Source organism: Orycteropus afer, unplaced genomic scaffold (assembly GCF_000298275.1).
Source record: "Orycteropus afer afer isolate SDZICR_OR568_19922 unplaced genomic scaffold, OryAfe1.0 scaffold00088, whole genome shotgun sequence".
In the NCBI taxonomy this organism is placed as follows: Eukaryota; Metazoa; Chordata; class Mammalia; order Tubulidentata; family Orycteropodidae; genus Orycteropus; species Orycteropus afer.
The window spans coordinates 7,016,257-7,028,520 of record NW_006921675.1 but is presented as its reverse complement, the minus strand read 5'-3'; the positions used below and the strand labels follow the sequence as shown (position 1 = coordinate 7,028,520).

The window sequence follows — 12,264 nt, the reverse complement described above, 5'->3', positions numbered from 1 at the left end:
TAGTCCTATGTAGTTCACACTTACAGGAACCCTGGTGGTGCAGTGGTTAAGTGCTTCGTTCAAACCCATGAGTGACTACTCTACAGGAGAAAAGACCAGGCCATCTACTGCCCTAAAGTTTACAGCCCAGGAAGCCCTATGAGTCACTTCGACTCTGTTCTATAGGGTCACTATGAGTTGGAATCAGCTTGACAGCACATAACAGCTTCTCACTTGACCACTTTTATTTGGCCTTGTAAATGCATCTTTGAGGATAGGAGCTTCCCTGATTGCTCCCCATAGTGGGATATCCGGTGATACGTCTACTTCCTCATACTGCGATAATTCTCCATTGAACATCTTGGGATGAGGTTTCTTGGAAGTGGAGCTCCTGGAGCCCTGAGGGTGGGTGGTGGGGACCAAGGAGACCAGCTCTGGCTCCTGCCCAGCCCGTGCCCCTCTCTCTGGACCCAGGCAAAGAGGCCATGCTGCGGCAAAAGGACTATGAGACGGCCACCCTCTCGGAGATCAAGGCCCTGCTCAAGAAGCATGAGGCCTTTGAGAGTGACCTGGCCGCCCACCAGGATCGTGTGGAGCAGATCGCTGCCATCGCACAAGAGCTCAAGTAGGCCCACCCCCAGCCCAGCCACTGTGGCCTCAGCAAGGGTGGGGCTTGACTGTTTCAGCTGTGATGGGAACTGGAGGGACACAGCTGTTGAAAGTGAGGAGGGTGGGTCCACCCACGTGCCCAGTGGGGAAGGCAGTGGGTACGGCAGACAAAGAAAATGAGGACAGCTTCCTAGTGGAAAATGAGCCAGGGACTGCTGCTTCCCTGTCATAGGCCTTTGATCCTTACCTGTAACTAGTACAGGACCAGAGGACCACCAAGCCTTGGTTATGAGTTCTGAGCGTCTTGCTGGACCTCAGCAGTGCCCTACCGTTGTTTGTCGGGGTCAAGGCTAGTGTCATCTCCAGCTGAAGTTGGGTGGGAGCCCTTGGAAAGGAGGAGTGTTGGCTTTCTTTGGTTGCCCCCACCCCCAGCCCGCTGGTCCCCTGAAAGCCAAGGAGGTGCTGGGGAGGAGAAAGGCCTTGATGGAGGGAACATGTCAGACCCTTTCAGCGCACTAGCGCCCCCAGCCCCGGGGAGAGGGAGAGCAGGCCATGGAGTTAACCCAGCCCCTCTTTTCTCCCCAGTGAGCTGGACTATTATGATTCACCCAGTGTCAATGCCCGTTGCCAAAAGATCTGTGACCAGTGGGACAATCTGGGGGCCCTGACTCAGAAGCGGAGGGAAGCTCTGGAGGTGAGGAGCTCTGGGAGATCTAGGTCTGTCCTGCCAGCAGCTATATGCACCCCTTCCTGCTTTTCAGCCCTCTTTGTTTTGGGCTCAAAGACTTCACTGGCTTCCCCATAACCCCTTCTGTGAGTTTAGACTTTGCCACCACGGATGTACCACCTCTGTTTCCCTCACCACATCTCATCCTTGTAGTCCAGTGTACACAATAGCCCCACCCAAGCCATTTGAGAACTTCCCTCTTTTGGAAAACAGACTCTCCGGGGAGAGGACAAAGGTTGGTCCCTGGAGCCCACGTTAGGAGCTGTGCTCCAGAGAGAGGGTGCTTTTTCTGCCTGAATTAGTCTAATACTCCAGGGCTGGCCAGGAAGATCTCGAGGCCACTGGGTAGGGAATTCTGGATATTACTGTCCTAAACACCTCCCCTCTTCACCCTACTTGGCACTCCAGCGGACGGAGAAGCTGTTGGAGACCATAGACCAGCTGTACTTGGAGTATGCCAAGCGGGCTGCACCCTTCAACAACTGGATGGAGGGGGCCATGGAGGACCTGCAGGATACCTTCATCGTGCACACCATTGAGGAGATCCAGGTGGGCTGTAGCCCCACTGTGCTATGCAGGTGGCTCTCATAGCTATCCACAGACCCCAGTCCTCCCTGGGGCTCTGGCTGCAGCTGAAGGAAGGAGGCAGCACCAGAACCTGCACTCTAGGTCCTACCCCCTCAGGCCCAACCCTTAGAGGATTGAGGGAATAGCGTCCCAAGGATCTTATAGATTTGAAACCTTTTCATTTGATTTGTTTTGACTTGGTAATAATGTGTATGATATAAAGTCCAAACATAAAGTCATCTGCTCTAGCCTGGCAGCCTCGTGTGTGTGGCCTCCTTCCTGCCGCCCCTCACTGACCTCTTTGGGCCCTCACCTGACCTCCCCCTGCCTGCTCATGACCTTGTGTTGTCCTGCTGTCACCCCCACACCCTCTGTGGCCAGACCAAGATGTCACAGACAATGAGAAAAGATAACCCGTGCTTGGTAGGCCTGTGTCCCTCATGTGGCCTGGCCATCATTGGGGCCTCTGGTATATCATTTGGGGTGACCTGTAGAGGGTGCCCTGTCCCAACTGTGGCCCCTTTTGGAGCCAAGACCATCAGAGGTGTCGCCTGAGAATTGTTTCAAAGTTGTCATAAATGCGAAATATCAGATAATGAGAGAGTTGATAAGAGGGGTAAGTGTACATTGTATCCTGATCCTTGATTTTTAATTCATGGACATTATCTCAGTTCATACCCATAAACAGCTGCCTTGCCTTTTGAACAGCTGCAAACTGTTAGATTTAATTATTTAAATTACTAGATTTAAAACTTTTGCAAAGAGCTAAGGAGGCCTTAGCTTGACCACTTTTATTTGGCCCTGTAAATGCATCTTCGAGGATGTGTTTGGGGAGGTCACCTAGGGAGGAGACTTCTGGGGCACCCCTTGCAGTAATCTGTCTTAGGATAACCAACCCCCCAGAGTGGTGCCACCTTCACCCATCCTGAGGATGAAGCTGTTGCTTTGGTGGCTGCGTCCTCTCCGTGGACACCCCTGCGATCTGGTTCTCAGGGATGACAATCCTTGATTGATGCCTCTGGTCTCCTAGTTGTCATGGGTCAGGCACCCACTGGCCCTTCCATCCACCTTTAGGGCCCCCTCTGCTCATCTTGCTCATGCTGCATCCCCCATCTCTGCCCAGGGACTGACCACAGCCCACGAGCAGTTCAAAGCCACCCTCCCCGATGCTGACAAGGAGCGCCTGGCTATCCTGGGCATCCACAATGAAGTGACCAAGATTGTGCAGACCTACCATGTCAACATGGCGGGCACCAACCCCTACACAACCATCACGCCTCAGGAGATCAACGGCAAATGGGACCACGTGAGTTGAAGGCCTGGGTGGGTCATGGGCTGAAACATTTTAAGTTTCACAATGGCAAAGATTTGAGTCTTTTTTTTCATTGATTTTCATCAGTTCTACTTTTTTCATTGTTACTATATTCATTTTCTAGGGCTGCCATAACAAAGCCACCACAAACTGGTGGCTTAAACATCATAAATTTATTCTCTAACAGTTCTGGAGGCCAGAAGAAGTCTGAAATCCAGGTGTTATAGAGCCATGTTCTCTGGACGCTCCAGAGGCAAACCCTTCCTTGCCTTTCCTAGCTTCTGGTGGCCCATGATCAGTCTCTGCCTCTGTCTTCACATGGCTGTCTTCCCTTCCTGTCTGTTTCTTTGACTCTTCTCCTTTTATAAGGAAATCTGTCCTAATGGATTAGTCCCCATCCTACTAATTTAATGAATTAATCTGCAAAGGTACTATTTCCAAATACAGTCAGGTGCTAGGGGTTAGGATTTGAACTTAGCTTTAGGAAATACAAATCAGTCCATAGTAGTCATGAAATAAACATAATTTATTGAATTAATGAATTAATAATCTGCATTTCTGGAACAGACCAGCATATTTACACCAGTTCCATTACTGACCAACCTCTTCCCTTCATGGGTCCTCTATTTCCTGTTCTGAAATGTGGGTTTGATGACCAGCCCATCCCCAGTGTCCCGTTTTGTTCCCACCCAGGTACGGCAGCTGGTTCCTCGGAGGGACCAGGCCCTGACGGAGGAGCATGCCCGCCAGCAGCACAATGAGAGGCTACGCAAGCAGTTTGGGGCCCAGGCCAACGTCATAGGGCCCTGGATCCAGACCAAGATGGAGGTGGGTTCTATCATGGGAGGCAAGACAAAGGGCTTCTCACCGCTTCCCAGAACCATCCCAGCCAGCCAGACTTGCCCTGTCTCCTCCTGGGCAGGACCAATGGAAGACTGAGCCCTGAGCCCACCACTGGTCTGCCATCCCGTAGAGGGGTAGAGAGGCCTATGCAGGGAAAGCCTGATTTGGGAGCAAAGACTGACACAAGTAAACCACTAAAGAGCCACACAAGAAATTACCATGGGAGGATCAGCTCCTGGGATGACTGATTGGGCTTACGTGGCTCACTAAAACCACCAAAAACCAAACTCATTGCTCTCAAGTCGAATCCGATTCATAGCGACCCCTCCTTGGGTTTCCGACGCGATATCACTGTGGAAGTAGATTGCCCAACCTTCCTTCTGAGGAGTGGCTGGTGGGTTTGAATGACCAGCCTTCTGGTTAGCAATGAAATACTCTAGGCACTATGCCACCAGAGCTCCCACGTGTGTTACTAGGCCTCCCTTTCTTCTAGTACTACTCCTTCTGAGCAAGGAACTCCCCAAAGAGGATAATCTTCCCAGAATGAGATCAAACCATATCTCGATTGAGCATAGACTTTTGTGCTCAGTTGTATGGGTTAGATAATGGGGTGCTGGAGAAGATCAAGGAGGCAACACCATTTGGGCAAGGGTGTGTGGCCTTGAGCTCCTTGAGGGCAGAGACCACGTCAGGTTCACATTTGTGTCCCTCACCCACCCTTCCACCTGCTGAGCACTTTGTGCTGAGTAGATGGTCATGAAATATTTGCTGGGTTGAACTGAGTAGACAGAAAATGCTTTCACACCAAGGTTTGTTTACATGGGTGAATGACAGAAATGCGGGTTAGGCCTGGCCTGTTGGGTGGGTGAGATTCGGGTGGACTGAGGCAGGTACCCTAGGAGGCAGAGCAGGAGAAGCAGAAACATGGCCACTAGGGTGACCCGGGTTTGCTGAAGCTGTGAGGCATCTGGCTCAGAGGTACAGAGGCTCCCTGAGACAGGCAGTGGTTGGAAACGAGATTTGGGAAGGGGATTTGAGGGGCAAGCAATGGACTGAACCTGTAGGTTAGCAATTGCTTCCATCCTCTAACCAACCTTGACCTTGCATCCCCTTCCTCAGATTGACAGGCACCTACCTGAGAAACTATTTCATCCAGTGATGACACAGTTTGTCTATACCTTTATGATACTGTTTCCATACTAAGGTCACAGACATAGCCTTGCCTTTTGTGAGCACCCATGCTTAGTGTGTTCTGCTTCAGGCATGCTAATTATAAGTGATGGGCTCCCTAAGGCTGTGATGGGGACCAAGGATTATCTGAGGGGTTGACCCATGACTCTGAGGATCCCAGCTTCCACCCCCGAGGCACAGAGTTGGGAGCCGTGGTTGACAAAGGTACCCTCTCCCCGGATGAGCAGGAGATTGGGAGGATCTCCATTGAGATGCACGGAACCCTGGAGGACCAGCTCAGCCACCTGCGGCAATACGAGAAAAGCATCGTCAACTATAAGCCAAAGATCGACCAGCTGGAGGGTGACCACCAGCTCATCCAGGAGGCCCTCATCTTCGACAACAAGCACACCAACTACACCATGGAGGTGGGTGGGGCGGGCCCTGCTTCTCCAGGTGGGGAACCTGGTGTACCTTCTGCTCCCCTCTTCTGAGTGGGTACCCATCTTCCAAGGAATTTCCAAGGAAACTGGTCACAGGAGGAGGATAAATTCTCACTTTGGGGTGAAGGAATTGCTCAAGTCTCTTCACCCCTCAAGCTCTGGGTCTTCTATCTTCAGTGCCTGTTTGAATTTCCCAAGGAGCTTGATGACAATGCAGATTTCCAGGCCCCATCCCCAGAATGTGGTTGCCTAGGTCTGGGCAAGCTCAGTATTTAACAAACAGCCCTCATGAGTCTGATGGTGGCGGTTTCCAAACACTGGCTTAAACACTTTCTAAAATGACTGTTGTTTTGACAGTGAAACAGTGTATGTGCTTGTGTGTGTGTGTGTGTGTGAAGGGAGGATTGTGGGGTTGGGTGTTCAGTGAATCACCCTATATAATCTTGTGTGTGTGCTTTTTTCTGTGTGTGTGTCCTTTAATCTTGCCCACTACCACTTCTACTTCTGACCCGTGCCCTCTGCATTCCTGGCCTCCCTGCTGCCCCAGGCAGTGGGCCTCTACTCCACCTTACTGACCCCTTCTTCATCCAGGGTCCTGTCTCCCTTGGTTCCCCTTCCTTCTGGTGACACTGAATCCCGCAGAATTGCTTTGCCCTTTCTGTGGTCAGGAGAAGGGTGTGCAGGGCCCAGGGCCAGGCTCCTTTCGCTAACACACCCCTCACTGCCCCCAGCACATCCGCGTGGGCTGGGAGCAGCTGCTCACCACCATCGCCAGGACCATCAATGAGGTGGAGAACCAGATCCTGACCCGGGACGCCAAGGGCATCAGCCAGGAGCAGATGAACGAGTTCCGGGCCTCCTTCAACCACTTTGACCGGGTGAGAGTCCCATCCCTGCGCTTGCTTAGAGCCACCCAACCCCTGCCCCAGGGCCCTGGAGGGCACTGCCCCTAGAGGAATGATGCCCAGGGCTTGGGCTGACATACCAGGGCAAGAGAAGAGGAGGAGCAAGGAGGAACTGCCTTCAGCCTGGCCTGGCTCAGTGTGCACACATGAAGCTTTCCTTGGAAGGCCCATCCTGTAGTCTCCTAAGCTCTCCCAGAGTATCGTTCATATTGCAGTGGAGAGAAGACATTGATCCCTGCCCTTTGCTCTCGTACCATGAGGAATCGGTGCTGGGGAGTTAGGCTAACAGCCTCAGGGACTGTGTAAGTGGACAGAGGAGTAGGAGGCCCCCCTTGAGACAGCCTTTTGGACCCTCTCCACTGAGGATGTCAGAGCCGTCTGTCTCGGCTGTCCCAGCTTGGATAGCCAGGCTTTAAGTGGGCTGCTACCTCCTGGGCCCCAGGTGTCTAGGGGCCGCAGCCAGGAGGGGTATGAGCATGGGGTTAGGGGTTGTCTTATCACCCTGCCTGCTTCACTGCCCTCCAGGCACCTGGGGTGGTGGGAGGTGGATTATGAAACCTCCAGGGAACCCCCAGGGTTGGGGCTGGGGGTGGGCTGGAGTACTTCTCGGGGAGCTTCTCACCTTCATGGCCCCCACGCTCCCCTCTGGCCCTGCTCTTGGAGCAGGGCTTCACGCACCAGGGCGAGAGCCCCTCTGGAGCCTGCTCCGTGTGTCTAACGTGTGTACTTTTATTTCCCCTCCTACCCACCCCTTCACCCCCACCCTGTCCATCTGCATGACTTTGTGTGTGTCCGCCCCCCCCACATGCCCCCTCTGCCTGGGACATGGCCCACCCCCACCCCTCACGGCTCCACCTCCCTGGCACCGCATGGCTCGCTGCCTGACGCACCGCCACCCCAGGATCACTCCGGCACGCTGGGTCCCGAGGAGTTCAAAGCCTGCCTCATCAGCTTGGGTTATGATATTGGCAACGACCCCCAGGTACTTGACTCCTGCATGAAGCACGCTCGGGGAGGCATCTGGGGCGAAAAATAACCCGTGTTTCTCCTTTTTCTCTTCTCTCTCTGTCTGGATCTCCCTTCCCCCTTTTCCTGTGGGCTGCGGGGCCTCGTCCTCTCCTGCTGCCCCTGCCTGCCCTGCCCGGCTCCTCCTCTCACTACTCCGATCTCCGACCTCTGTCCTCGGGTGTCTCTCGTGGGAACCTCCTTGGGGGCCTGCCTTCCTCTCTCCTCGTCGCTCTCCATCCACGGACGGACTTTGACATCTCCCTGCTGTCTTCCTCCTCCCTGTGGACATTTTCCCCGGCTGTGTATTGGCCGCTGTTCTTCCTCTGTTCCTCTCCCCTTCCCGTCACCCAAACCATCAACCTGTTCTCCTCCCGGCTGTCTGTGTTCTGTCTTCCTGGCCCTGGGCCGGCCCTTCCTCTTCCCGCCTTTCTGACCCTCCTTGTGTCTTGGTGCCACTGCCCCTACAGAAGAAGACAGGCATGATGGACACGGATGATTTCCGCGCCTGCCTTATCTCCATGGGTTACAACATGGTAACGTAAACCCCGCCTCTGTCTGCTGGCCCTGCCTCCCAGTGAGGGGCTGCCAGCTGGCTGGAGAGATCAAGCCCTGGCCTGGGCAGGCTGGAGGCCCTGAGGCAAGGGGCTGCACTCCCAAAGGAGCCTCAGGTTTCCAGTCCTTGGGGAAGTGGTACCCTGAAGGTGGGCCTGGCCAAGGAGCCTGTCTCTTTGTGTCCCTGGCTACCTGCCTCCGTCTCTGCTGGTTTGTCTTCCGGCACTGACTGTGAAGACTGAGGCTGTTCACGCCTGTGGTGGGCGCCTGGGCTGACCCCAAGGCTCAGCAAGGACTGGTGTTTAGGACATTCTGGGTTTGGGATTGGCTGTTCCATCTCACACGAGGCATAGACATTTCTCCCTCCATCCTGGTGATGATGCCAGCTAGGCCTGCCACCCCTCTGTCGTTGCCTCAGCCCATACGCCACCCCAGCCTTCTCAGGCTGCCTTGCCCTTGTGCAGGCCAGGGCCTCTGAGCAGGACGGGGGCTTACCTGGGCAGTCTGTTAACTCCTGGGCCGTGGGCAAAGTCAGGCTGCCCAGTATGGGGTCAAGGGCATGGCCGCTAGAAGCAGTGAACCTGGAGTAAATCCCATCCACACCCTCACCAGTTTGTGGCCTCAGATGAGATGAGGGGAGCCCTGCAGGACAGTTTAAAGGGTAAATGAAGGAAGTTCTGTAAAGTCCTGAGTGAGCCATATGCCTGGCACATCGAAACTCCAGTGTGGTGGTAAGAGCAAGGAATCTGACCAAGTGCGAGAACCGGCTCAACCATTTACTGGCTGTGTGACTTTGGGCAAGTCACTTAACCTGTCTGGGCCTCAGTTTTTCCATCTATAAGAGGAAGTAAGAAGATATCTACCTCCTATAGTTGGGAGGATTAAATGAATTAAAATGTATTATTACTGGTATCATCATTGCTTGCTCCAAGGAGAATGCAGGCGTGTGCAGTGGGTGGAAAGCCCTGAGCTCGGTGTTGCGTACACTCTCACCCTCAGGATGACCCGCGTTCATTAGGGGCACTGTGCACTCCTCTTCCAGCCACTAGGCTACTCTGAGCCCCCAGGGGCTTCAGGCCTATATGAGATCTTCTCAGCAACCATAGGCAAGAGGCTGATAAGCCTGGGGCTGGCTCTTCTCTCCAGGGAGAGGCAGAGTTTGCCCGCATCATGAGCATCGTGGATCCCAACCGCCTGGGGGTAGTGACGTTCCAGGCCTTCATCGACTTTATGTCTCGAGAGACAGCTGACACAGATACAGCAGACCAGGTCATGGCTTCCTTCAAGATCCTGGCCGGGGACAAGGTGGGTTTGATATGTGTGGATGCTGGGGTGGCAGGCACTAGGTGGATTCTGACCTGGAGGAGACAGGGCAAGACTGGGACACAAGGACCCCAGCCCTGCTTCTTCCCAGGTCCCATTGGGCGCCTCATTATTGCCCACCTCCACCCATTTCTGTAATGTTTTCGGCCCAGCTGAGCTGTAAGGACACAGTATTAATTCAAGGGTTTCCCCTGCTGGGAGCACTCTGTCAAGCAGGGACTCCGTCACTTATCTAGTGAGGAAATGATGAGAGATGGAAGGAGGTAGATGGGGATGGGGTGTGTGGTTAGGAGATGGAGAGACCATCTGAGAACCCCTCAGACTTCACCCTCATCTCATCCTAGAGCACAGGCATGGAACATAGGTGAATAGGGTGAGGACTGTGGGAAGCGTGTCTGCCTCATTTTACTGGAGTGGCAGTCAGCATTGGGTGAAATTGCCGACGTGTCCTGCAGTACCCCATCTGACAGTGGAAAAGGGAGGACTGCAGAGGAGCTTTTGCATGGAAGCCAGAGGCCCAGTTCAGAACTTGGCTGTCTGAGATGACCGTTGATAGACCTGGCTGTCTCTCAAAACTGCCGCCTTCTGTAGCCCAGGGGTTGAAGGAAGACGCCACAGCAGTGGGGTTTTTTATTTGTTTATGCCTTTTTAGAAGAAGCCACCAGTCCTTCTGTAGAAAAGCCTCAAGGAGCATCCAAAGGAAACTATGGATTCTGGGGGCCAGGTTTCCTTTCCAAAACATGCACAGGATAATTCTTATGCCATCCTTTTCTCAAAACGGAAGAGGTTGTTGCAATAGCAAAACCCAGTCCCCAAACCAAACCCACTGTTCCAACTCATAGCAACTCTATAGGACAGAGTAGGACTGCCCATGGGGTTCCCCAGGCTGAAAATCTTTACAGAAGCAGATTGCTACATCTTTCTCCTGTAGGGCAGCTGGTGGGTTCAACTGCAAACCTCTCAGTTAGCAGCTGAGTGCTTTTACCACTGTGCCACTAGGACTCCATGCAAAACGCTGACAACTCACTGCTATCAAGTCTATTCTGACTCATAGTGACCCCCATTGGGTTTCCAAGGCTGTAAATCTTTACGGAACTCGATTACTCCATCTTCCTTCTTTGGAGCAGCTGGTGGGTTTGAACCACTGACCTTCTGGTTAGCAGCCAAGTGTCTTATCCATTATGCCACCAGATCTCCTTGCAAAACACTGATAGGGAGTATAATTTCCAGAAGAAAAGTCACAGCCTACAGAAGAATAAAAGCTGAACCTAGAAAAGAGGTTCCCAAAGATCTGACTTAAGTTCAAGGACACCCTCAGTGGAGTCATGTTGTTGTTACGTGCCATTGAGTGGGACCCGACTCCTAGCGACCCCTTGGGTTTCCGAGGCGGTATCACTACGGAAGCAGATTGCTCAACCTTCCTTCCGAGGGGTGGCTGGTGGGTTTGAACCGCCAGCCTTCTGGTTACAGTCAGCCTTAGGCACTATGCTACCAGAGCTGCTCAGTAGAGTCATAGCACCTTGTCACTGGAAGGGACCTCAGAAACCGTTCAGTTGAAGTGACTCACTGTGCAGAGGAGGAAACAGACCCAGGAAGGGGGCTGGTCCCCTGGCTTTTAGAGGAACTTGAAGGCAGCTCTGCCCTCCCTCAGACTCCTCCCTAGAGGACTGTAGCCCAGGTGGGGCGTGAGGGAGGATACCTCTTGCGTCAGAGCCCCTGAGTGAGCTCTCCGGAGGGGAGTATTGCCTCAGGTTCCTGACAGAAGGCTTTGAGTAGCACTGCCACAGGCGAGCTGGAGGGAGGGGAGGCAGAGACTGAAGACCCCGTTTTGTGAACATGGCTAAGACGGCCTGGCCAAACGTTGGGTGCTGTGTCAGCGATGCCTAAACCTGGTGCTCCTAGTAATCCACTTGTTGTTGTTGTTGTTATGTGCCATCGAGTCGGCCCCGACTCATAGCGACCCCTCCTTGGGTTTTCGAGGCAGTATCACTACGGAAGTAGGATTGCCCAACCTTCCTTCCGAGGAGTGGCTGGTGGGTTTGAACCGCCAGCCGTCTGGTTAGCAGGCAAGTGTCTTAGCCACTATGCTACCAGAGCTCCTAGTAATCCACTAGGGAACTCATTAAAATCAGACTCTGGCCATGGCCTCTGAAGAGCCCAGTTGAGTGGGGGCAGGGGTGAAGGTGGTGTGGGGTGGGGAGCAGAAGGCAGTTTCATGCGAGCAGTGCCAATTGCAGCCACGGTTACTGCAAAGTAGTGTGATAGATGAGAGATGATAGGTGTAATTAGCCCATGGAATTAGCTTAGAAAGAGGCTGAAGTATCTACGGGGAAACATGAGGTGATTAAAATATATCTGTATAACCAAAGAAGAAACGGGGACAGGGCCTAAATGGGGGCCTGATGTGAGGCTGACAGCCGCCATGATCCTGGTCTCTCGCAGAACTACATCACTGTGGACGAGCTGCGCCGTGAGCTGCCGCCGGACCAGGCCGAGTACTGCATCGCGCGAATGGCCCCCTACACTGGCCCTGACGCCGTGCCCGGTGCTCTGGACTACATGTCCTTCTCCACGGCGCTGTATGGCGAGAGTGACCTCTAACCCACCCCTCCTGGGCCTTCCCCGCCACCCCCACGCCGTGCGCGCCCCGACCTGCGCCTCCGCTTTCCCCCTCCGCCCCTGCCGCCCGGTTCGGTTCAGCTCTTGCCCTGAAGGGGGCAAGCTGGGACCCACGTGGCATCGAGCCTCCCTGCCCGCGAAGTGACAGTTTACAAAATTATTTTCTGCAAAAAAGAAAAAAAAAGTTACATTAAAAAAAGTTAAAAA

The 12,264-nt window shown here is 53.6% G+C and overlaps 1 protein-coding gene across 1 annotated transcript in view; it reads left to right on the top strand.

The window, feature by feature from the left end:
* Positions 1-12,039, top strand: part of ACTN1 (actinin alpha 1) — a 117,218-nt gene extending 105,179 nt beyond the window's left edge. Inside the window, exons 12-22 of the mRNA XM_007942313.2 lie at positions 454-604; positions 1,174-1,282; positions 1,724-1,864; positions 3,006-3,188; positions 3,888-4,022; positions 5,456-5,635; positions 6,382-6,528; positions 7,457-7,537; positions 8,031-8,096; positions 9,262-9,420; positions 11,881-12,039. Coding sequence (XP_007940504.1) covers positions 454-604; positions 1,174-1,282; positions 1,724-1,864; positions 3,006-3,188; positions 3,888-4,022; positions 5,456-5,635; positions 6,382-6,528; positions 7,457-7,537; positions 8,031-8,096; positions 9,262-9,420; positions 11,881-12,039 — 1,511 coding nt within the window. The remainder of the gene's footprint in view (positions 1-453; positions 605-1,173; positions 1,283-1,723; positions 1,865-3,005; positions 3,189-3,887; positions 4,023-5,455; positions 5,636-6,381; positions 6,529-7,456; positions 7,538-8,030; positions 8,097-9,261; positions 9,421-11,880) is intronic.
* The last annotated feature ends 225 nt before the right edge of the window (positions 12,040-12,264 follow it).